The sequence below is a fragment of the Cydia strobilella genome, chromosome Z (genome assembly GCF_947568885.1).
Source record: "Cydia strobilella chromosome Z, ilCydStro3.1, whole genome shotgun sequence".
Classification (NCBI taxonomy): domain Eukaryota; kingdom Metazoa; phylum Arthropoda; class Insecta; order Lepidoptera; family Tortricidae; genus Cydia; species Cydia strobilella.
The window spans coordinates 41,989,122-42,013,831 of NC_086068.1; the positions used below are offsets into that span (position 1 = coordinate 41,989,122).

A 24,710-nucleotide genomic window follows, 5' to 3' on the forward strand; every position below is an offset into this window, starting at 1 on the left:
GGCTCGCAGTGGTGGTATGGTTTCTCTATACGATTATCTCCTTATTTGTTTCGGCTTGCCACGGTCTCCGCCGTGGAAGCAATAAGTTTGTGTGAGTACAACTTGCTACGGTCTCCGCCGTGGAAGTTGTGTGGAGCCCATCTTAGGTAAGGCGGACTAGGTAATTTATAGATTATGTAGGAGAAGGGTGGCTTCGGCTGCTGACGTCTCCTTTATCAATATGTAAGAGTGACCACAACGGTGGCCGACTCTAGGAGTTCTGTGGCCTTGGCTGCTAGGTTCTCCTTTATCCTGTGCAGGAGTGCAGAGATGACTACGGTCGCTTGGTATTCCATTATCAGCACGTATTATGCATGTACTAAGCATTCTATAACTTTTACACCCATAGTAACATTATATTTGTTGCCGCCTTTCCCCTTTTTACGGTCTCATTTATATACCGTAGGCGGCTAGGGGAGAGGCGGCCACACTCTTAGCACATTTCGTAGCAATAAATAAGATTTCATTTCACAATTACACTTTTAACTTGATACCTAACTGTTAGTTGATCACAATATTCATTAATTTATCAATTCACTAGCCTATTTTCTATTTAAACATCACATTCGCACGTAAATACATTAATCAGTCAATTTTTATAGCAAACTGCAGTGTGCCGGGAGCGCGTAAACAAGGTAATTAAGCCATTGCATCATTTTATTGCACCTGAGATCCATAGTGCATAAAAGTTAAGCGCCTGGGAATTTCGCATAGCAAATTTTATTAAAGACAATTTATTTCATTTAAATTTAATTTTGAGTAGGGTCATACATAGTTTACCTTAGTTCACAATGTCTTCGGAACAAGATTTAAAGAAACTTAATTACAAGCGTGGGGCTATCAAAGGCAAACTAACTGCATTTCAAAAGTTCGTTTCGAATTTGGCAGCCGAGGCCCAATTAAGTGAATTGCAGCTTGCAGAATTACAGCTACGGTTTGATAAGATAGTGCCCTCATACGATGAATTCGATGCATTACAGACGGACATCGAGATGTTGTCTGCGGTTATAAGCGGAGATGATATCGGAGAAGAGCGGGCGCTTTTCGAAGATGTCTACTACACGAGCATGTCGTCGGCGCAAGTGCTAATTCAGAAGCATACGAGGCGTAATTCTGCCGTCAATGAGTTAGAGGTAAGCTCTGCAAATACCGTTGTCAGGGCGCACAATGCCAACTTTATCAATTTACCAAAAATCAATTTACCTCGATTTGAGGGTGGATATCAAGACTGGTTAGCTTTTCGAGACACATATCTTTCATTAATTCATAATAATGATTCAATCAACACGATAAATAAATTTCACTACTTGCGTGCGTCTCTGAAAGGCAGTGCGGCACTTATTATTCAGAGTTTAGATCTCACATGTGACAATTATTCAATTGCATGGCAATTACTTTCGGAAAGGTATGATAATCAAAAGTTATTAGTAACCAATCATGTAAACGCATTATTCAACGTTGAGCCGATACATAAAGAGTCGAGCCAGGCTCTGAGAAATATTTTAGATGTCACAACAAAAAACCTACGAGCTCTGCATTCATTAGGTCAACCGACAGATAACTGGGACACATTAATTGTTCACATGATGTCTTGTAAACTAGACTCCGTAACCACAAGAGAGTGGGAAGAGCGTCGCAATGCGGAGTCTACTGTTCCAACTCTGGAATTTTTCAAGACATTTTTATTGCAGAGGGCTGACTTTTTAGAAAGTCTTGAGGAAATTAAATCCAATAAGCAGAAAAATGATTCATCATCATCCTTATCACATACGCAGTCAAAATCTAAGAGTTTTGTTGCCAGTACATCATTTGATGCCGACCGTAGGCCGTCGTACTCGAACGTATGCCCAATGTGTAAAAATAAGCATCATTTATACAGTTGCCATTCATTTAGGAGGCTACCAGTTGAGGTACGGCTCAGCAAGGCGAAGTCGTTTAAAGTTTGTCTGAACTGCCTTTGCCACGGACATTCAGAATTTCAGTGTCGGTTATCGCATTGTAAATATTGTAATAAAAAACATCACACACTCATTCACACAGAGCCAACACAGGGAACAGAGCCAAAGTCAGATGTTCCAAGCAATATTGCAGTGGTTGCTGATCAGTCAGTGTCAGCCTGTAGCCCTCAATCTAAGCGAAAGCTTTTATCCACAGCTATTGTGAAGGTAGTTGACAGCAAGGGAGAACTGCAAACGGCGCGTGTTTTCTTAGACAATGGAAGCACTATAAATTTCATCACAACCGATTTGTGTAATAAACTCAAGCTGCGCACCTTTCCTGCCTTTTCCAATGTGACTGGTATAATGAATCACACATCTAGTACGTCGCAGGAATGTGTCATTCAGATTCATTCATTCGATGGAGAATACAAGGCGGACGTTAGTTGCTCCGTCACTCCAATTATCACTTCACATATTCCGTATACATATATACCCGTTCAAGATATTCAATTGCCGTCAGGGATTCAATTAGCCGATCCAAAATTTAATGAGCCGTCATCTATTGACATTTTAGTAGGGGCCGAGACATTTTGGGATGTGCTAGGTGTGAGGAAAATCGAGTTAGGTACAAATCAGCCCACTCTTCGGGAAACAAAGTTGGGATGGCTAGTGTGTGGATCAATCCTTCAGCCTAAGGTAAACGTACCACAGACATGCATGTTCACACATGAACTGCCCTTAGTTGACATCTCAAGATTTTGGGAGTTAGACTCGATTACACCTAGGCACAAGCTCACGTCAGAAGAAAACGCATGTGAGGAGCATTTTCAAAAAACTACAACACGTGATGCTGACGGTAGATTCATAGTGTCCATGCCGTTGAAGGAGTCGCCTGAGGTTCTGGGGGACTCATATCAGCGTGCCTTGGCTACATTTCTGTCAGTGGAACGTCGCTTGGAACGCAATCCAACCTTGAAAAATCTTTATGTAGACTTTTTAGAGGAATACGAAAATTTGGGTCACATGAGCAAGAGCATAGGTAATGAACGCGAAGTGTCGTGTTTTTTGCCCCACCACGGAGTGCTTAGGGACTCTACCACGACAAAATTAAGGGTCGTATTCAATGGATCCTCCCCCACAACCTCAGGCAAGTCGTTCAACGACATTCAAAGGGTAGGGCCAACTATTCAAGACGATCTGCAGTCTATACTCATGCGCTTTCGTCAACATGAGTATGTAGTGACCGCTGATGTCGAAAAAATGTACCGGCAGATACTAATCGAAGACTCACAGCGGTCTCTTCAGAAGATACTGTGGCGGTCGCATCCTTCACAGCCAATCGCGATATACACATTAAATACAGTGACATATGGCACAGCTAGTGCACCATATCTTGCAACCAGGTGTCTTACTCAGTTAGGGTACAATTCAAATGACGTAAAAGTCAAACATGCAATTTGTCACGATTTTTATGTTGATGACTTTTTATCAGGCAGAGACACGGTTGAAGAAACTATTGCATTATGCCATAATGTTACACGTGAGTTAGAGTCAGCAAAGTTTCATTTGCGCAAGTGGCATTCAAATAATAAAGACATCTTACTTGCAGTTAATCAAGATATCAGTAGTTCCGACACTGTCGATCTTAGCATTGAAGAGTCATCCAAGACTCTTGGTTTGAACTGGTCATGTTTCCAAGATAGATTGACTTTCTCCATCAACGTTAATAATACACAAAATAAAGTTAATAAAAGGTCAATTTTATCCACGATTTCACAGGTGTTCGATCCACTAGGGCTGGTCGCTCCATGCATAGTAGAAGCAAAAATCATTATGCAGCAACTGTGGATTAGCAAATGTTCATGGGATGGGGAAATTCCTGATTCAATTAAAAATGCGTGGGTCCATTTTGCTCATACACTGCCATACTTGAACAATTTGTCAATCCCGAGATGTATTAAATTACTAAATCCTACCGAAGTCTCACTTCATATTTTCACAGACGCCAGTGAAAAGGCATATGGTGCATGCATTTATGTACGTAGTGTAGGTAATGACGGGATAGTCAGTGTCCGTCTCTTAGCATCCAAAAGTAAAATAGCACCAATTAAGCCACAGGCTACAATACCGCGCTTAGAATTAAGTGGAGCTTTGCTTGGTGCAAAGCTTTATACAAAGGTATCTTCATCACTCACTCTAGACATAGATCACTGCGTGTTTTGGTCTGATTCCACAATTACATTAGGGTGGATTGCTGCAAACCCGCTCAATCTAAGGACGTTCGTGCGTCACAGGGTAAGCGAGATTCAGGAGCGTACAGCTGGTTGTCAGTGGCGTTATGTACCGTCGAAAGAAAATCCTGCAGATTTAGTTTCCCGTGGTCTCAGCGCTGATCAGTTAGGTGAAACTTCTATGTGGTGGTCAGGCCCACAATTCATACAATCAGATCAGACACAGTGGCCAATCAATCCAAACAGGAGATCCGACGTTGATCTGCCCGAAACGGTAGAGCGATCTCTTGTTATCAATGAACAACCTGAAAACGTATTTAGTCAGTTAATAAAAGACTCATCCAGTTACACAAAGCTCAAGCGCATCATGGCATACGTTTTTAGATTCGTTAACAATAGTCGCAACAAAGCAGCCAAACAGGCTGGCTATATTACATACAAAGAGCTTGAGTACTCTTCTAACTTTCTTTTGCGTAGGGCTCAAGAAGACTCTTTTCCTACCGAGATTGAGTTGTTAACTTCAAAGAAACCGTTACCTCGGAAATGTAATCTTCGGTCTCTTTCTCCGTTTCTCGGCGATGACAAGCTCATTCGTGTGGGGGGAAGACTGAGCAACTCCAGCTACGATTACGATCTTAAGCATCCAGTGTTGCTCAGTTCCAAGCATCACCTATGCAGACTGATATTCAGGTTCTATCACCTCACGTTCTTACATGCAGGGCCTCAACTTCTTCTTGCTACCGTTAGACATAAGTATTGGGCTATCCGTGGCAGAGATCTGGCAAAGAGTACAGTATATAAATGCGTCAAATGCACGCGATTCAATGGCAAAACAATACAGCCCGTAATGGGTAACTTACCTAGAGAACGTGTTGAGCTAGAGTATCCTTTCCTTGAGACTGGTGTTGATTACGCTGGTCCGGTCATGATATCCAACCGAAAAGGCAGAGGTAGTGTACTTGTAAAGGCATATATTTGTGCGTTTGTGTGCCTTGCAACAAAAGCAGTGCACCTCGAACTTGTTTCAGATCTAACAAAAGAAGCTTACATTGCAGCCTTGCGCCGATTCATTGCTCGCCGGGGTAAGCCGCAAACAATATGCTCTGATAATGCCACGACTTTTCAAGGTACTTGTAACGAATTCGCAAGAATTCTGAATGCATCGTCGTCATCAGAGGTCGCCGAAGGTATCAAGTTTTCTTTTATACCGGCTTATGCGCCACACTTTGGCGGTTTATGGGAATCTGCCATAAAATCGATTAAACATCACCTCCGCCGTGTACTTGATCAAACACACATGACATACGAAGAAATGTCTACACTGCTGATTCAAATTGAGGCAATTCTAAACTCAAGGCCGCTGACTCCAATGTCAGACGACCCAAATGACCTTTGTCCCATTACTCCTTCCCACTTCCTTATAGGGCGATCCACAAATTTCGTGCCACACCCACAGATTACTGCCTCCAGGATTTCATCGCTTCAACGTTGGAACCGCATCGAGCTGCTCAAACAGCAATTTTGGCACCGTTTTTCCAACGAGTACATCCTCTGGCTGCAACAGAAGACAAAATGGCACTCATCCGCAGGAGAACTTCAGGAAGGCGTTCTGGTTGTCGTCAAAGACAGAACTCTGCCTCCCCTTCTCTGGCACCTCGGTCGAGTAGTCGGAGTTATTCATGGCAGCGACGGTGTCGCGCGCGTCGCAGACATAAAGACGAAGAGAGGGGTCATCCGACGAGCTTTCAACAACATCTGCCCTCTCCCTATCGACCAATAATTGAAGCTCTCACACTTCAAAGCCGGGAGCATGTTACGAATCGTTCGAAAATATACCCAGTTTCGATCCTGTATTCGTTAGGATAAATAGCGAATATTTGTATTAAAAATTAACTTCACAGTTTTATATTATATAATTTATTTTAACGTCTCAATATGTTCACATAATTAATTTAATTCATATTGCATGTTTTTTAACTAAAACATTCAATGATATTATAATTTAAGTCTCAATGTTCTGATTTTAATATGGCAATTTTGTATTCAAGACTTTGACAGTTAGGGCTTTCAAAAACTCACCATTCATTCTCTCGATTCCTAACGACAATTTCACTTTGCCACTTTTTGTACTTCTTCGTAGTTTAGAAAGTAAACCAGAATTTAAAACTACAGTCCACTCTTATTTCACCACCTAAACAACACCTGAGACCAGCGAAGATTTTACACTAATCTAGGGTGCCGCCAGCAGCGGGGCAGGGCCCAAGCCGCCGGTGGTTAGGGCCGCAGAGAGAGGAACCGGCGGACTATCCGCGCCGTGTCCAAGATCACCGCCTTCTGCATCTGACCCTTGATCCAACCACCTACTAGCGAGAGTCTCTCTAGGTGTTGGTCGAGACTCTTCGCTATGAGACCGTTCGCTGAAACGACTATTGGCACAATGATCGTCGAATCAACATCCCACATGGCGGTTATCTCGTGAGCCAAGTCTAGGTACTTACTGGACTTGTCCTTCTCGGCTTTCACGAGATTCTCATCATGGGGGATGGTGATGTCAACGAGCACGGCCCGGCGCTGCGATCGATCTATTATCACAATGTCAGGCTTATTGGCTACAATAGTCCTGTCAGTGATGATAGATCGATCCCAATAGAGCGTGGCACGACCATTCTCGAGAACTGGCACAGGTAAATACTTGTAGTACGGTACTTCGCGGTCCACAAGGCCATATAGAAGAGCAAGCTGCTGGTGAATAATCCTGGCTACGAGATTATGTCTGTGCAAGTACTCGCCGTTAGCAAGATGAGAACAACCGGAAATGATATGCCTGAGTGACTCTCCGGGACGGCGGCATGCCCGACAAATGTCGACCGTACCGTCCTTCAGGATATATTTCCGATAGTTGTTCGTCATCATAACTTCGTCCGCAATTGCACAGGCAAAACCCTCGGTTTCTCCGAAGAGGTCCCCGAATCGTAACCAGTTCACCGACGCGAGCAGGTCTACATCGGGTCCCGTGAGGGCCTTGTAGAACCGCCCGTGTAGCTGCTTATCCTTCCATACCGCCTTGCGGTCCGCAGTACTTTGTACCACAGGTTTGTGCCAGTTCTCGTTTGCCAAGGAGAGCGGCGTGAGTTTCCTGTCTACTGCCACCACGTCACAATGTATCCCACACTCGTTGTTAAGGAAATAATTCCTGAGATTGCACACTTCGCGGTTGTGGAGATCTTTGGCGTTTAGAAAGCCTCGGCCTCTACACTTCCGTGGGATGTACAATCTCATAACTGACGAGCGTGGGTGTAACATACGGTGTGTGGTGAGCAGTAGCCGGACCCTCCGATCCAGGGCATCCAGCTCGGTCTGAGTCCACCTTAGTATGCCAAAGGAGTATATGAGTAGGGGCATTACCCAGGCGTTGAAGGCGCGCACTTTGTTGCCTCCTGACAAAAGACTGTTAAGGACTTTTGTGAGCCGACTGAAAAAGCGCTCCTTCACCGTCCGTCTAATACCCTCATCCTCAATACCCAACGACTGTGACATACCAAGGTATTTATAGGTTTCTGATTCAGAGATAGATCTGAAAGACATAGTCTCAGAAAGTTGTAAATTTGTTGAACTTACAACCTTCCCCCGCTGTACATGCATAACCACACACTTATCGACACCAAACTCCATTCTGATGGCGGTACTGAAAACTTCTGTGGTTTTCAGTAGCACCATCAAGTCTTGGTTACTTGGCGCAAATAGTTTGAGGTCATCCATGTACAGAAGGTGAGAAATGACTTCACCCCTCTCTCCGAAGCCGGCAACCTAACCCTGAATCCTTCAGCAGGGTGCTGAGGGGATTCAGAGCTAGGCTCAGACTGTCACCCTGAAATATTCCTCGCTCGAACCTTATAAAGTCCTGCGGACCAGGGCGGTCATCCCCACCGCCTGGTTGACAAAGGACTGTGATCCACTGCCTCATACATGCACTTAAAGCTGCATCAAGTTTATACAGTTCCAATACCCTTCTCAGCCATGAGTGAGGCACCGAATCAAAGGCCTTCTTATAGTCAATCCAGGCGGCCGAGAGGGCCCCCCCCCGTTCGGCCGAACTTGTTGGCATATGATCATGTCTATGAGGAGGAGCTCTTTAGTACCACGGGACCCAACCCTACATCCATTTTGAGCGGAGGCCAAAATATTGTTTGCGACAATATGCGCGTTGATTTTTGCTCTCAAAATGGATGTAAGGAGCTTGTAGAGTGTAGGCAAGCATGTGATGGGTCTGTAGTTCTTCGCTTCCGTGGTACTACCGGAAGAAGGAAGGTGACACCAGTTGTTAAGGAAGGTGGGAGAGAACCAAGCTCGAGTGTTGAAATTGTGCTGCCAAACAGGAGTGCGAGCATCGGAACCATTTTAGCCAGAAGTTGTGCAATCCATCTGGCCCAGGACTTTTCCAGTTCTGGGCCGTGCGGATTGCACAACTTATGTCATCGGGGCTGATGGTGACTGCCCCCATAGGTTCGATGGACTCGCACTCATGCTCAACAACACTCATCCATCTCCCCCCGGTGTGTCCGACAGGCACCGACCAGATGCTACGCCAGAAGTCAGTCATGACAGTAGCATCCGGCAGCCGCACGTCGGACACACGAGGATCGGTTTCCTCCCACTTTTGGTACACCTTCCTTTGGTCACTCTGGAAAAGACGATTCTGCTGGAATCGATCCACACGCTCTCTGTAGCGGCGAATACGGTTTGCCCATGCATAGACTTTCTGCTTTAGAAAGTCTACGCGTTCTGTAACATTGGCCATGTAGTCGCGGGGCCTGATATCCGTCCCCGCGAACGCCTGGTTCACAAAGCGCATTACTCGGGGGCGATTGTTGACCCCCCTAAAGCAGATCAGCTTTGCAATGAGAGTCTTAAACGAGCTGATACGTCGCTCGATCCGCGCTTGCCATGCAGGGACACCTCCGGCGGTCCTAGGTGCACGTTCAGCGTCCGGGAACTTGACTCGAGCAACACGGCACGCCGCGATGGCTCCGCAGTACATGATCGAGTGCGTATCTTCTAAATCTTTACTAGTCCGCAGATATGGCTCTAGCAAAGCGTTCAGGGCTCCCATTATCGCTAGATTGCGTCTATTCATAGGCAAACGTGGTAATCGTCGGGTGCGGAGCGATACTACGTAATTGCCTCCTCCAGAGTCCTCCTCAGTTGCTCATTGGCTGTACTACTGACACTCTACTCGTCGGCACTGAGATCCACCCGCGGCGCCCCCGGTGCCTGGTCGGGTGCCGGCATACAGAAAATAATTTAAGAGAAACTAGAAAAACACGTTTGAAGTTGACAGCGTAATTTTTTTTTTGCTACATATAATAATAATTATTATTATTATTCCTTTATTTATTTTCAGTCTTGGGCTAGGCTTTTTACAATATGAGTATAAAAGTAAAATATAAAAACACAAAACATTACAAAAAAATATATAAACACATTATAAAAAACTTAACCTAGGGTGTCGCCAGTAGCGGGGCAGGGCCCAAGCTGCCGGTGGTCAGGGCCGCAGAGAGAGGAACCGGCGGACTATCCGCGCCGTGTCCAAGATCACCGCCTTCTGCATCTGACCCTTGATCCAACCACCTAGCGAGAGTCTCTCAAGTTGTTGGTCGAGACTCCTCGCTATGAGACCGTTCGCTGAAACGACTATCGGGACAATGATCGTCGAATCAACATCCCACATGGCGGTTATCTCGTGAGCCAAGTCTAGGTACTTACTGGACTTGTCCTTCTCGGCTTTCACGAGATTCTCATCATGGGGGATGGTGATATCGACGAGCACAGCTCGGCGTTGCGATCGATCTATTATCACAATGTCAGGCTTATTGGCTACAATAGTCCTGTCAGTGATGATAGATCGATCCCAATAGAGCGTGACACGACCATTCTGGAGAACTGGCATAGGTAAATACTTACTATTATTACTAATAATAATTATTATTATTATGCGTAATAAATAAATTAAAAATAATTTTAAAGTATTTAAAATAATGCCAAGCATCACGTGACTGCAAACGCAAATCGGAGCGCGTGACGTCACGTTGTGAGAAACACGCACAGACAAGTTGTCAAACCTGGTGGTGAGGACCACCAGGTCAGTGCCAAAGGTGGCACTGACAGCAGTTTGTTTATCATATCGTTACGTCATCAAGATCAGGGGACAGCTTGGTGCGTTTTTGCGCGAAATTTAAACACTGAACTTAGCTGCTGCTGGTAGTGGTCACCGTCTTCGATCAAGCGCCAATCTTTCACTCGCAATTCCATCCAATATGACGCGCACATACAAAAAAAAAGTCCGATAGAATTCATATCTATTTATTTATATTATATGTTGAGTATTTATTTATTTTTATTTCGGGTACATATTTATTTATGTATATATGGATTATTTTATTATTATATTTCTATTTATGTTTATTTGTAGCAATGTGTATTCAAAACTTGATGGTACACTGTTGTTTTTTATTCGTCGTTACTTTTTGTTAAACTTATTTCCTCAAAGGTTAACCGGAAGAGCTCCCATACAGGGATAAGTTCGCCTTGTTGTATTTAATTTACTCTGCGACTGTGTTTTTCGTGTTGTTATTTTTTATGTACAATAAAGTATATACATACTAAAAAGGAAAGATCTTTCGTGTCCAATAGACGCAAAATCTACGGAGTCCCTCAAGGGAGTGTTCTACGGCCCCTTTTATTTCTAATCTATATTAATGATCTCCCTAAACATGTAAAATATCCAATGGTCTTATTCGCTGATGATAGCACTGTAATTATTGAATGTGATAATGATAATAATTATGCAATATTATTGAATGGCTTGCTTATAATAATTTATTAATCAATATCAACAAAACAAAAATTATGCACTTTTATCAACGGAAAATTCTTCTTCCAATTAAATGTGAATACCTAGGAACTGAGATAGAAACTGTGAACTCAACTAAATTCTTAGGTATTAAAATAGACAGTCAATTAACCTGGAAGCCGCATACCGAAGAAGTTTGTAGAAAACTAAATATATTATCATATGCACTATCTAGACTTGCAAAGATAGTCAGTAGGGATGCGGTTATGGCTGCGTATCATGGTTATGTTATGTCTACTTTGAGGTATGGAATTATCTTTTGGGGCAACTCTACTAACAGAGAATTAGTCTTTAAAGCCCAAAAAAGATGCATAAGAGCAATATGTGGCTTAAAAACACTCGATAGCTACGCCCCACATTTCAAAAGATTAAAAGTGCTTACTCTACCTTCGCTCTTTATTTATGAAATTGCTGTCTTTGTTAAAACAAATCCTACACTTTTTAAAAAAGCAACGCATTTACGAAATAAAAGAGTAAAAATCGATTTACATACAGAAGCAGCTAATACTGCCCTTAAACTAAAGAGTGTGATTTGTTTGGGAAGCAAAATTTATAATAAACTACCTGACACAATCTATACATATAATAAAGCGGAAGAGGGTCGAAAGTCTGTACATGGAAGATATTCGAAAAAAAATTGGCTGGGGATGCTTAGAATCGATAACAGAACACGTTCCAACAGTTTTTAGAATTTTTGTCTGTCTGTTTATCTGTTTGTCTGTTTATTTGACCGCGCATCAAATGAAAACGGCTGAACGGATTTTAATGCAAACTTTATTAATCTGTCGAAAAAAACCACGGCCAGGTTATAGGCTATAGAAATTTTACCCCTCAGGGGGTTAAAGAAGGGATGGAAGTTTGTATGGGGTTCAAGATTTATTTTAAGCTAGCAATTTGAAACTTCGTAAAAAGATATATCATTGAAATACATTTCAGCGTTTTTGAAAATTCATCCCCTAAGGAGGTGAAAAAGAGGTTGAAAGTTTGTATGGAGATCAAAATTTTTTTTCGAGTGCGTTACTTGAAACTTTGTATATGGGCATATTATTATAATACAGGAAAAGTGATTTCAGCGTTATCAAGAATTCGTCCACTAACGGGGTTAAAAGGGGGTTGAAAGTGAATCCATTACAAATGCTTTGAAAGTTCTTAGAAAGGTATAATAGACGATTACAAAAAAACTAATTTCGACGTTTTTGGAAATATAACGCCTCAGGGGGTTGAAAAGGGGATGAAAGTTTGTCTTGGGGTGCAAATTTTATTTTAAGCTTGGAACTCATATAGTCCCATGGCTGTGGAATGTGCAATATTAGAGCCAATATCCATTGGAGAGATTTATCGACTAATAAAGCAAATTAAGCCAAAAGCCACAAAGGATGTTTATGAGGTGCCTACTAGGATCTTACGGGAGCTCCCTCCATCGTTTATAGATATTTTATGTTACAGTATAAATTTATGTCTGAAAAACGGGTCTTATCCCGACGTTTTGAAAAAGATCAAAGTTGTACCTATATATAAGGGAAAAGGAGTAAAAACTGAACTGAAGAACTATCGGCCTATATCAATAATACCAGTGTTGTCTAAGATTTTTGAGCTGGGTCTTGCAAATAGGCTTATTAATCATCTGACAAGTAAGGGTATATTGGCAAAGGAACAATATGCTTATCAGCCAAAAAAATCCACAGTAGATGCTACCAGACAACTCATAAAAACTATTACTGGAAAGCAAGAGTTGGGATGCAAAGTTGCATTAGTGCTATGTGACTTATCGAAAGCATTCGACCATTACGGCATTCGGAGGACTTTCCTGAAAGTATTCGAATCCTTTCTAAAGAACAGGCAACAATTATGTGAAGTCGATGTTAATGGCTATAAGGGGAGATCCAACTATCAATAGCTTGATTCCATTTCTGTTCCTCAAGGTTCAGTAATAGGTAATTATTTATTTATTACATTAGTTAATGACTTGTCAGCGTGTACGTCGCATGGTCAACTAATTGCATATGCGGATGATAGTGCTTTTGTTGTTTGGGGCACTAGTTTCACAGAACTGCAATCTAAAGTAAATTGCCTGCTACGGGATGTAAAGCAATGGTTCACTATCAATGGTATGAAGTTTAACCTGGAAAAAAACAATGTAATCCAGATCAACCTTAGGGGTTTGCCACCTCAAGCACTGAATATTGTGTTGGATAATGTTGAAGTACCTTTAGTAAACAAGGCAAAATACCTAGGCTTCACCTTAGACTCTGCGTTAAAGTGGGATACCCATATAGATGAGCTTTGTAAGAGGTTAGGCAAAGCGTGTTTCGCAATTTCGAGACTTACAAAAATGCTGGATGAGCAATGTGTCAGAAATGCATACTATGCTTACTTTCAATCAATTGTAACGTACGGTATTGATATGTGGGGACAAGCAGCAGACAGGCAAAGGGTGTTTATGATTCAAAAAAAGGTAATCAGGATTATAGCTGGGGTGCCCTGGGATACACCTGCCCGTAGCCTATTTCGGAAGTTAAAGATCATGACTGTTCCAGGTCTGTACATATTAGAAGTGGCAAAAGTAGTTCATAAACATCTAAGTGAATTTAGAATGCGTGGTCCTAACTACCGAAATGGAAATAATCTCCTCCCTAACCGACACAGACTAAAAAAGTCTGAACAATGTGTGTGGTACATAGGTCCTAGAATCTATAATCGTTTGCCAAATAATTTGAAGTCAGCTGAATTATCAGACAATATGTTTATAAGTAAGCTTAAAGAATATTTAATAGATAAGGCGTTCTACTCATTAGATGAACTTATGAATAAAAACAATGTTATGTGATTATTATTAAAATGGGATACTGATTATTGTTAATATAAAATAGACACAAGATGTAAATATTTATAATAAAATTGACATGTAACTCTTGTTATGAATAAAGAAACTGAAACTGAACTTGAAACTTTGCAAAACGGTATTATATTAAAAAGCAAGAAAATTACTTTCAACGTTTTTAAAAATTTATCCCCCAAGGTGGTGAAAAAGGGGTTAAAAACTTTATCTTGATAACTATATCATTTAAGCTACTAGGCCAAGTTAGGTATCGTTTTTGTATAAATCGGGTATGCCGAATTCATTTATGATATCAAAATGACACCATTCCGGAGTGAAAACACAAAAAATATGAAAAAATAATACTTTTTTTAAATTCCTCTTCACGCTTAAACCGCTGAACCAATTTAGTTTAAATTTGGTATAGAGATAGTTTGAGTCCTAGGGAAGAGCATAGGAAAGTTGTAATCTCAAACATCATCCTTTAAGGGTATGAAAAGGGAGGTGAAAATTCGTATGAGATTCAATAACCGCTGAATCGATTTAGATAAAATTTGGTATAGAGTCCCATAGAAGAACATAGGGTAGTTTTTATCCAAAAAAACTACCTTAAAACTGAAAAGGAAGGTGTAATATTGTAGGGGGAATCAATAACCGCCTGATCTGATTTACATGAAATCTACGTATACGTCTTTTGAATTAGTAGGAAATGATACTTAACGACTTAGAACCTAATCTTAAACATCCCCACCCCCCTACATCATTCAAAATATTTTGACACAATTAGTTGTGTATCAAACACAGCTATGTCCCGTGTACGTTTGTGTTTTTGGAATTTTTAATTACTTATTATAAAAGTTAGAAGCATTAAAAAATTTGCCTGAAATCAGTTTTTTAACCGACTTCAAGATTTCAAAGGAGGAGGTTCTCAATTCGGTTGTTTTTTTTTTGTTTTTTAATGTTTGTTACTCCATAACTCCGTCATTTCTGGACCGATTTGGAAAATTCTTTTTAATACAGTTGCTCAAAAAGTGCTACTTTTCGTGGCTGTTTAGCGTGCGGAAAGTTGGTTTTCGCGAACTAGTGCTTTTTACTTTTCCAATTTTTTTAAATTTATACTTGTTCCAATTCATGACTACTTATTGATGAGTATTTATATTAGTTTCCTTTAAACGTCGTAATCAACATAAAAACCTACTGTTAATGTAAGAATATGAAAAATATGCATATTTCATATTTTATTACTTACCTCTTCATCATTATAAGTATTATAACACGATTATTTTTAATGTTGAAAAACCGTTCTTAATAAGTTGTCTGAATGGAACGGAACGCCTGTCAAATAAGAGGCGTATTTTCTTACTGCAAGAATGTTTTAAGTTTCCAAAGGCAACATTCGATATTGTTTTTATAAATATACGATACACAAATAATCGTAAATAATGATATTTAGGTAATAATAGTACAATGTTTTAATATTTACAATTGTTTCTGTCTTATAGAACATGCATTTGAAAAAAAAAACTTTCATTGAAGTGGGTTCAATAATAATAACAAAATCTATTCTAGTCGAATAAAAGCTAGAAAAACACCTCTTCATAATGTCAATGTCAATGATGTCACAGAGAAATATAAAAATAAAAAGTTTCGAATTCCATTCCTTATAATACTTGTTGCTTTTCTTATTTTTTCGCAACTGTATTAAAAAACGTCGTTCGATACACATGCGGATATGTCATTATTCACTCGTCCCGAGTCTTGCCACTTGCCTACGGCTTGTGGCAAGATATCTCGGTACTCGTGTAATGACATACTTTCCGCACTAGCATCGAAATGTACTATTTTTTGATTGTAAGTATATACATACAGATTGGTCCCGTTTTTGTCAAAAAGCAGTTCTGATGATGGGATCCATGAGGAATCGAGGGAACTCCTCAAATGTTAATGTATGTATAAACTCTTTATTGTACAAAGACATAGAACACAAATATGGCACAGAAATAGGCAGTACAAAGGCGAACTTATCCCTTTAAGGGATTTCTTCCAGTTAACCTTTGAGTAGATGAGAATTGATGAAGAACGGTAGACAAATATAGCACTGCGTACAATAGACTAGAGGAAAGTCAATAAATTTATAAAAGAGGGCGAAAATAAATAAAATAAGATAAAAATTTGAAGTAACAGTATAACAAATATATATAATACCTACGTTTTATAAAATAAATATACATCCATAGTCACAAACAGTTAATTCTGGTCCGATAGCCACAGTTTCCTTAACTGCCCCTTAAGCGATGCAACGGACCGCGATTTCCTTAAGGAGGGAGACAACTCATTCCAAAGCTGAACCGCTCGTACCGCAAAAGATTTACCATATGCACTAGATTTGTGATGAGGTGTTGCCAGTGCAAGATTTGCACTCGATCGAAGGCGATGGCCACTACCATCTGCCATAAATTTGAATTTTTGTGAGAGATAGACAGGAGAAGAAGGAATAAAAAGAACATTAAAAAGAAGAGAAAGAATATGCAGATCCCTGCGACGGCGGATGGGAAGCCATTTAAGTTGATTACGAAATAGGGAAACATGATCGTATTTCCTTAGACCGAATACAAATCTTATGCACATATTCTGCAGACGTTCAAGCTTGTCAAGCAGTTCCTGTCTCAGATCGAGAAACGCAATATCGGCGTAATCGAGAAGCGGAAGTAGAAGAGACTGAGCCAACATAATTTTCGTCGGAAGCGGGAGGAAATTCTGCAGGCGCCTCAGGGAATGGAGAGAAGCAAAAATCTTTCGGCTGATTTCAGAGACATGAGGATCCCATGAGAGCGTCTGGTCCATAGTAATACCAAGGTTCTTGACAGTAGAAGAGAAAGGAATAGGAGTTCCGTCGAACATAATATCTGGCAAGACCTGGTAAGACATCTTGGAGATGGAGTAAGGACTACCAATGATTATCGCCTGCGACTTTGTGGTGTTAATTTTCAGCCCGAAGGATGATGCCCACACACGGATTGATTCCAAGTCGGAGTTAATTTGGCTAACAAGAGAACTGATGTCATCAAGGTTGGACGCTGAATATAGCTGTAAATCGTCTGCATAAAGGTGGTATGACGAATGCAAATTTTTGGTTATGCTATCAATAAAAATAGAAAAGAGTAGAGGAGATAGTACACCTCCTTGTGGGACACCGGCCGAAAGTTGAGTCCATTCGGAGACCTTGTCATCAACCCGAACTCGCTGCCGTCTCCCAAAGAGGTAACTACGGAACCAGGACAGAGATGTAGAAGAAACATTAAGTCTATTAAGAAATGCGAGAAGTATATCAAAGTCCACAGTGTTAAAAGCGCTACTGAAGTCCAAAAGAACCAAGATAGTGACCTTTTTACTCTCAATATTGTAACGAATGTCGTCGGTGACCTTAACCAAAGCAGTGACTGTGCTATGCCCGGGGCGAAAACCTGATTGTAGAGGATTAAAAAGGTTATGTCGGTTTAGATGTGAGGTAAGGCGTCGATTAACAAAGTGTTCAATAACCTTGGAGAGAATAGAAAGAATAGAAATAGGACGAAATTCAGAGACAGAAGAAGGATACATATCAATGTTACAATCAATGTTATACAAATGTTAAAGGCATACATATAGTGATTTTAGTATTGTCATCAATAAATCAAGCACTTACATTTAAAAAAGTGACATTTGATGAAGTGGAATTGCTGATGATGATCAGAATGGACCCGGACCGAACTCTGACCCAAACTTGGCCCCGCACAGCCGGACTCGGACCCGGAAATGCTACTAGAAAAGTAGGTTAGGTTGGTGGGTGGGTTTTGAACTGCGATTCTCACAGAACAGAACTGCTATCAGAAAAGTAGGTTAGGTTAGGTTAGAGCTGTGACCCTTACAGAAAAGAAATGCTATCAGAAAAGTAGGTTAGGTTAGAACTGCGACCCTTACAAAAACGAAATGCTACTAGAAAAGTGGGTTGTTTTACCTCCTTTTCTACATAATTAGGCAAAATATGCTGTCTTTTTCATTTCATTATCTGGAATCTAAGAGTGCACCATCAACAATAAGTGAACTTTCAGCGGCATCCCCCATTGAAGTCGGTTTTTTTTTCTTAAAAATTATCGCTCCTAATTTTTACAATAATCAAAAAAATCTAAAAAAGTCAAACGTAGAAAACGTAGCATTTAGCTATGGTAAATATACTTCAAATTATGTACCTAAAAATATTTTCATAATGATAGTCTGACTGCGTTTGTATGGAGAAGCGGCCGTGCCCTTTCCTCTTAATAATGGCCACGAAGGTGGGTACTTTAAAAAAAAAATCTTTTTCTATGTCGTTTGCGGAGTAATTGTTAAACGATTTGGGACTTATACGCTTTACCATGCCTTCCCGAAAAAAATCTAATCTTTCGAGAAAGTCTCGCAACGCATGTGGCGCCAGAGAAGCCGTGTTCATCCCGCGCATCCCCCTCATCCCGAGCAACTTCCCGTTCCGCTTCAAGCGCCTACAGGTCCCCGTGAGTGTCTGCTTCGCCATGACCATCAACAAGTCGTAGGGGCAGACGCTGCGCGCCGCCGGCGTCATGCTTAGACTGATTTGACTGGAGGAACGATTTGGATGATATTTGCCATGGACATGATTTGGATAGGTACGTAAAAATACAAAAATGGTACTGTATCGTTCGATATACACCTACTACTTCTATGTCGTTTAAATCACGTCAAAATTTTGAATAAGGGCAAAAAAATATTGATTTTGGAGTGTAGTTTTATTTAGTGGTACCTAATTTTAAAATATTTTATCTGGACTACAGTCCTCTAGCGTATTCATCTGTCAACTTTACTTCAAGTCGCGCCTCCAGGGGAGAGGGAGATAAATTAGGGGTGAATTAGCCGCTTACTGACACAGACCGAATTCCACGCAGGCGAGGCGAAGCCGCGGGCACGGCTAGTTAGAAATAAGGATACAATTGAATTCAAACGAGCATTGATGACATTCTTAAGGGGCTACCTGAAGTTTTCATCGATTTTTGACAAGTTTTGAATCGTATCTCCTACTTTTGCACTACATATAGAATTATAAGACAAGTGGCTATCGGTTCTTCAATCTTTTATCTCCATTTTTGTCTAACGGATTGTGAAAAAAATTAATACTTATTTATTTATGATTGTTTTAAACATTGTCTAAAAAAACACTTTTTTCGTATCTCGATTGCTGTGAAAGATCTTACTTATACGAAATCTACATATTTGGGTTCGTCTTAGACGTCTCTAAAAATGTGTCTAAGGTTTTAATTTTAAACTAATTAACACAAAAGTTATGGCCAGAAAACCAGTTTTTTGGCCTAAAATTGTTCAACTTTGATGCCAAATATTTCGAAAACAATGAACTTTGAAATAAATATGGGATACTATATTGCTAAAATCCGTTGCTGTTAATATGATAAGCTACAAAAAACATTAGAAAACTAAGGGATTCAAATCGAAGGTCATTGGGGCATGGGATCCCCTTAACAGATAAATGCTACTATTGTCTCGGCTTATTTGAATATTTAATTTCTATTTTATTTTTTTCATTATTTGACTTTGACATTGCGACATTTGTATTCTTAGTTTTACTATATAAATTTTAATTGTTTGACATCCGGGTATTTAATATTATAAAACTAGTCTTCTTAATAGTAACTGTTGTCATTAATTCTTTGATACTGATTTCTGTTCAGATTATTTTTACACAATCTTTTTAATTTAGACTTAAGACTAACTGTTATTTGCATGCCTGTAATGTTGGTCAAATATAGAGACACCACTTATTGTAAGATTACCTATATTTGCAAATAAAACATTTTAAATTTGAATTTACATACATACATAAACTAATTAAAGTAGATTTTTTATAAAAAAATAATGAATAAAAATTTTTTTTTTGCAATAATTACGTGTCTATCCATAAAATGAAAACAGTTCAAAAAAAATGTCAACATTCCTATTAAGCCATAAAGCTTGCTAAGGTAGATACTGAATCTGAAAAGCTAATTACAACTAATTTAACTATTGTATAAAATAGTACACTTTTTATTCCTCCATGACACTTTTCTAATCTGCTTCCTTATGGCTACTATGGGCAGCACTGTTTTATTTATATATGTTGTATTTTGTATTTTTATATGTGTATGTTGTATGTTTACAAATTTATTTTATTTTAATTTGTATTGTAGTGTATGAGAGGACAAGGATTGTTTACCTATACTTAAATTGCTGTTGGCCTGTCTGTTGTTATTGAGGTGTAGAAAGTGTATTTCTATTGTACTGTACATACATACTTGTTCTATGATTCAATGCGATTCGGCGATACCTTTGAAACTGCTAGAAAAAATACTATTTAAGTGTAGGTATATAATACTATTTATAAAATATACAACACCAATAAAATAAAATTTAGGTCATTTTCCCTGAGTGGCATCCAAAACCCCGATCATCACTGATATCGATAAATAAATGTTTCTATAAATACCCCGGTTTTTTTAAGATTAGAATTAGTGGTAATATTATATTCAAGGACCATAATTTTATATGTCCAATGCAGGCTTCGTGAGGTGAACACAAACTCACAATCTGCTACAGGCTTTGTCACAAAACAATATAGCAGTAAAATTTGCAACAGGCTTAGTGAACTTACTCACTCTAAAAGTATACATTAAAAAACCCTTCAAATAAAAAACACCCTCTAGCTTGCCACCAGCAGGCAGTGTGCCCAGCAGGCTGGCTGTATTTCCCCATTGAATGACAATGCTAATTCTCTGGGCAAAATACTGTCACCCGTGGCATCCACCAAACGCGACGTCAACTCCGAAGCGCCGGACGCTGGGCCCCCATGGCCCTAACGTTTCAACCACAAAAGGCTCAAATATGTAGCCACTGCCGAGCGAGCTGTACTTGCGCCGTTTGCCGATTGGGTTGGGGTATAGCAAAATTTGGTGTTATATTGCAAAAAAAAATATGACTGAAATTTTCTGTCCCAAGAGCGGCCCTCCCTTTGCTATTCTCTAACCGCCGATTGTTTATTTACTTATTTAATCTTTATTGCACAAAAGAAAAAACCTTACAGTACAAAAGGCGGACTTAATGCCATAAGGCATTGTTAGTGGTATAGTTAACACTATCTCTACTGAGCTCGTTCACTTACCTGTACTAACAATGGCATTCTGTTAAACAAAGCCATTATTTCTTTTGTGTGAGCGCGTGGCCTTTGTGTTTGGGCGCGTGGCCATTGTGTGTGAGCCTCAGGCACAAAGGCCAGCACGCGCTCACACAAAAGAAATAATGGCTTTTGTTTAACAGAATGCCATTGTTAGTATAAGTGAACGAGCTCAGTAGAGATAGCGTTAACTATAATTAACTTTTTCTTCCTACAATATCTAACATTGCGGTTCAATAATATGTAAACAACACTATAATTCAGTGCATAGTTACTCAGATTAAATTTTGGAAAAAAAAAGTTACCACTGCTTTTGAGGTTATAAAATTTCTAATCTGAGAAAAAACGGACTATAACACTAGCTAGATTGTTGCACAGCTAGCACAACCTTTTGTTATGCCGAAAAAAAAACTGATTTTTTGCAGACTTCTTTATGATGTTGGCCCAATGAATAATCCAAGTTTGTGACCTCGAGCGCCAAACGCAACTTTGTAAAAAATCTAAGAAATGGCGAAAATATCGTTTTTTTTACATTTGATTTGGTGATAAGGACTAGTTTTTGATAGTACCTTGCAAGAAGTTTTTAAAATAGACGAAATTTGCTACAATACGGGACAAGAATTGTCTCTGTAACTGTATACCTATCTAACAGTTTCCGAGAGCCTTTCAAAATGTATTTATTTTTCGAATTTAAATTGGTTAGGGCTAAGGCACGTGCAGTGAGTCTCAGGCGATGGTCTAATTCAAACTATGCCATATTTCTTCCTGCTCTCAGCAACTAGGGCGAGTTATATATAATTTTCATGTAATTTAGGGAATACAGGGACGCTACGCTAAAAAACTGTCGACTACACAAGGCTGGTTTTTGTAAAAATAGTGTAACATACTGTTGAAAACCATAAATTGTTACACATCTCCTAATATAGCAGTTATATTTCGTTTATACGTAAACATTCTTCATTAAATGAGTTTTATAACAATCTGAAAACAGATCCGATGCAACGATGAATTTTAGAACTTACCTAATGACATATTTGTAGAGTCCGCCATGGTACAAAGCTTGTGGAGCACGTGTTAAATAAACAACACTCGTCTTAAACAATTGTGGATACTAACTTGATACTAACTTCATAAAATTTAGTGCACTTCACAGTTTAAGACCCAATAAAGTAGCAACCATCGAGCATTACAGAGGGTCTACTGTGGGGTCTACCGCGAACCACGTTCGACGTGTTGCCTCTCTGTCACACTTACGTAGGAATTTACAAGTGCGACAGAGAGGGAACACCTCGAACGTGGTTCGCGGTATGCCCTCGGGTTAATTTTATGTACGTGAGCCACCTAAGGGCGCACCAGAGAGCGGATCAGCTACATGCTAATAACGCGAATTAGAAATTGCCTACTCCAGAGCACACAGTCGCTGTGGCCGAAATCGGTCAGGAGAGCATCATCATCATTTTTTGGTATTTTTAGTAAACATCAAGTATATATTTTTTTAAATATATGTGGCATGGAGACTATATAAAGGAGCCAAATCTCTATGTATGAAAAGTGTCCATCAAAAAACAGTAATTAGGCGCCGCCACCGCGCCACCATACACCGAAATACTACCAAAAACAACCTACGTAATTTGGTCGGGTTATTTGTTGCCTTATATGGTTCATGTTATACTCATGTCCCAGAGCCTTACTAACGCCACCGGAGAGATTAGGAACTATTATTTAAAGCTGAAAGCGGTCACTTTTGCAACAATTCTGCCATAAGTGATTGGCATCCTTTCTATACCATCCATAATATGTGGCTATGGCTATCGCTGTTAAGGCATCCAAGAAATTTGCCTAAATGACGTCAGTCGTCGCGTCGTGCTTGCACACACATATGGTAGGTAATGGTTGTAACAGACTAGTGTACCATACCGCGATCTTGGGCCGGTCTGAGGCCTGTTCGATCGTCTGTCTGTCAAGGACGCAGCTATAAGTGAGAGCAAGAAAGAGATATGCTGACCGGACCAAGGTCGCAGTCCGGTACGCCCGTCTGTTAAGGGATCCAAGAAATTTGCCTAAATGACGTCAGTCGTCGTGCTTGCACACACATATGGTAAGGGCCCTCCACACTCATGTGCGAATCACGGCGCGAAGCCGCGAACGCGAGTGTGGAGGGCCCTGTAGATAAAGATTGTAACAGACTAGTGTACCATACCGCGATCTTGGGCCGGTCTGAGGCCTATTCGATCGTCTGTCTGTCAAGGACGCAGCTATAAGTGAGAGCGAGAAAGAGATATGCTGACCGGACCAAGGTCGCAGTCCGGTACGCCCGTCTGTTACAATTCTAAAAGTGCGGTGCAGCGCACGCTTCGCGCCGCGATTCGCGCACGAGTGTGGAGGGAACTTAGGGTATGCACGCACGAGCAACTTGGTCAGGCCAGGCGCCAGGCGATTTATTTGTCTCTTTTCGACAAATAAATCGCCTTGCGACTAAGTCGCTCGTGATGCGCGCACGTGACTTTTGTGTCCGCAACTATTTTATCTCACATCAAGCCTATGGGTAAGTATGAAAGTGCGTGACGCGACAAGCGGGAGACTTTCCGAGGGCCTACCGCGAACCACGTGCGACGTGTTGCCTCTCTGTCGCACTTGTATACGAATTTACAAGTGCAACAGAGAGGCAACACGTCGAACGTGGTTCGCGGTAGACCCTCTGGCCGCTGGCAACTTTTTAGTAACCCGTGCCCGCACTTGCATTGAAACCAATAGGGAAGGAGACAGTTGCGTCGCGGGCTTGTCTCCGAACCCGCGGACAAAAGAGGTCTCCCAGGAGTCGCGTCGCTACGTGTGCGCACTTCCATACTAACCCATAAGGTCCCTCCAGACTATGAGCGTGAGGCGCGACTTCGCAGAGAGAACATGTTGCGACGTTGACGTATGACTCCACACTCGCAAATTTCACGGCGATTTCGGCGTTTGGTTTGCGACAAGATGGCGGAAAAGCATCAGCTGATCGAGTTTAACTGCTAGTTATCTGGTATCATACGTGATTTAGCTATTTTTCCATTTTGTTTCGTTGTAAAATATAGCCGCTTTATATAAGACCTTTATATAAAGCGGCTATTAGCGAACTAGACTCCACACTCACGTTCGCGGTTTCGCGCAATGATTCGCGCATGAGTGTGGAGGGCCCTATAGACTTGATGTGAGAGACAAAATAGTCGCTGAGACTAAAGTTGCTCGTGCGCGCATACCCTTATCGATCGTGTGTAAAATCCGTAACAGAATACCGCACCGCACCGCGACCCTGGTGCCGTGCGACCGTATCGCCGTACGTGCGTTAAGGACGCAGCTATAAAGGCCAAGTAAGAGCGAGAAAGCGATATCTTTTTCTTTTCAGTTCCGTTCCATGAAAAACATGGAAATATGGGACACCTGGCAACACTGGCGCACGTGTGCGGCAGTTTGTAAGGTAGGATCGCACCGTTTTGACGGTTCGGTGCGATAATGCAGATAATTGGACTCCCTTTCGGTTATTTCGAGGGGGGGGGGGGGGTTTAGAAAAATATGACATGTT

The 24,710-nt window shown here is 40.7% G+C and overlaps 1 protein-coding gene across 2 annotated transcripts in view; it reads right to left on the minus strand.

The window, feature by feature from the left end:
• The window catches only part of LOC134755244 (serine/arginine-rich splicing factor 4-like), a 39,013-nt gene extending 16,664 nt beyond the window's left edge, over nucleotides 1–22,349 (minus strand). Inside the window, exon 1 of one of the 2 annotated variants that reach the window (XM_063691762.1) lies at nucleotides 22,171–22,349. In XM_063691762.1, coding sequence (XP_063547832.1) covers nucleotides 22,171–22,198 — 28 coding nt within the window. In that variant the 5' untranslated portion in view covers nucleotides 22,199–22,349. The remainder of the gene's footprint in view (nucleotides 1–22,170) is intronic. The other variant, XM_063691760.1, reaches the window with a different exon arrangement.
• Between the last annotated feature and the right edge of the window lie 2,361 nt (nucleotides 22,350–24,710).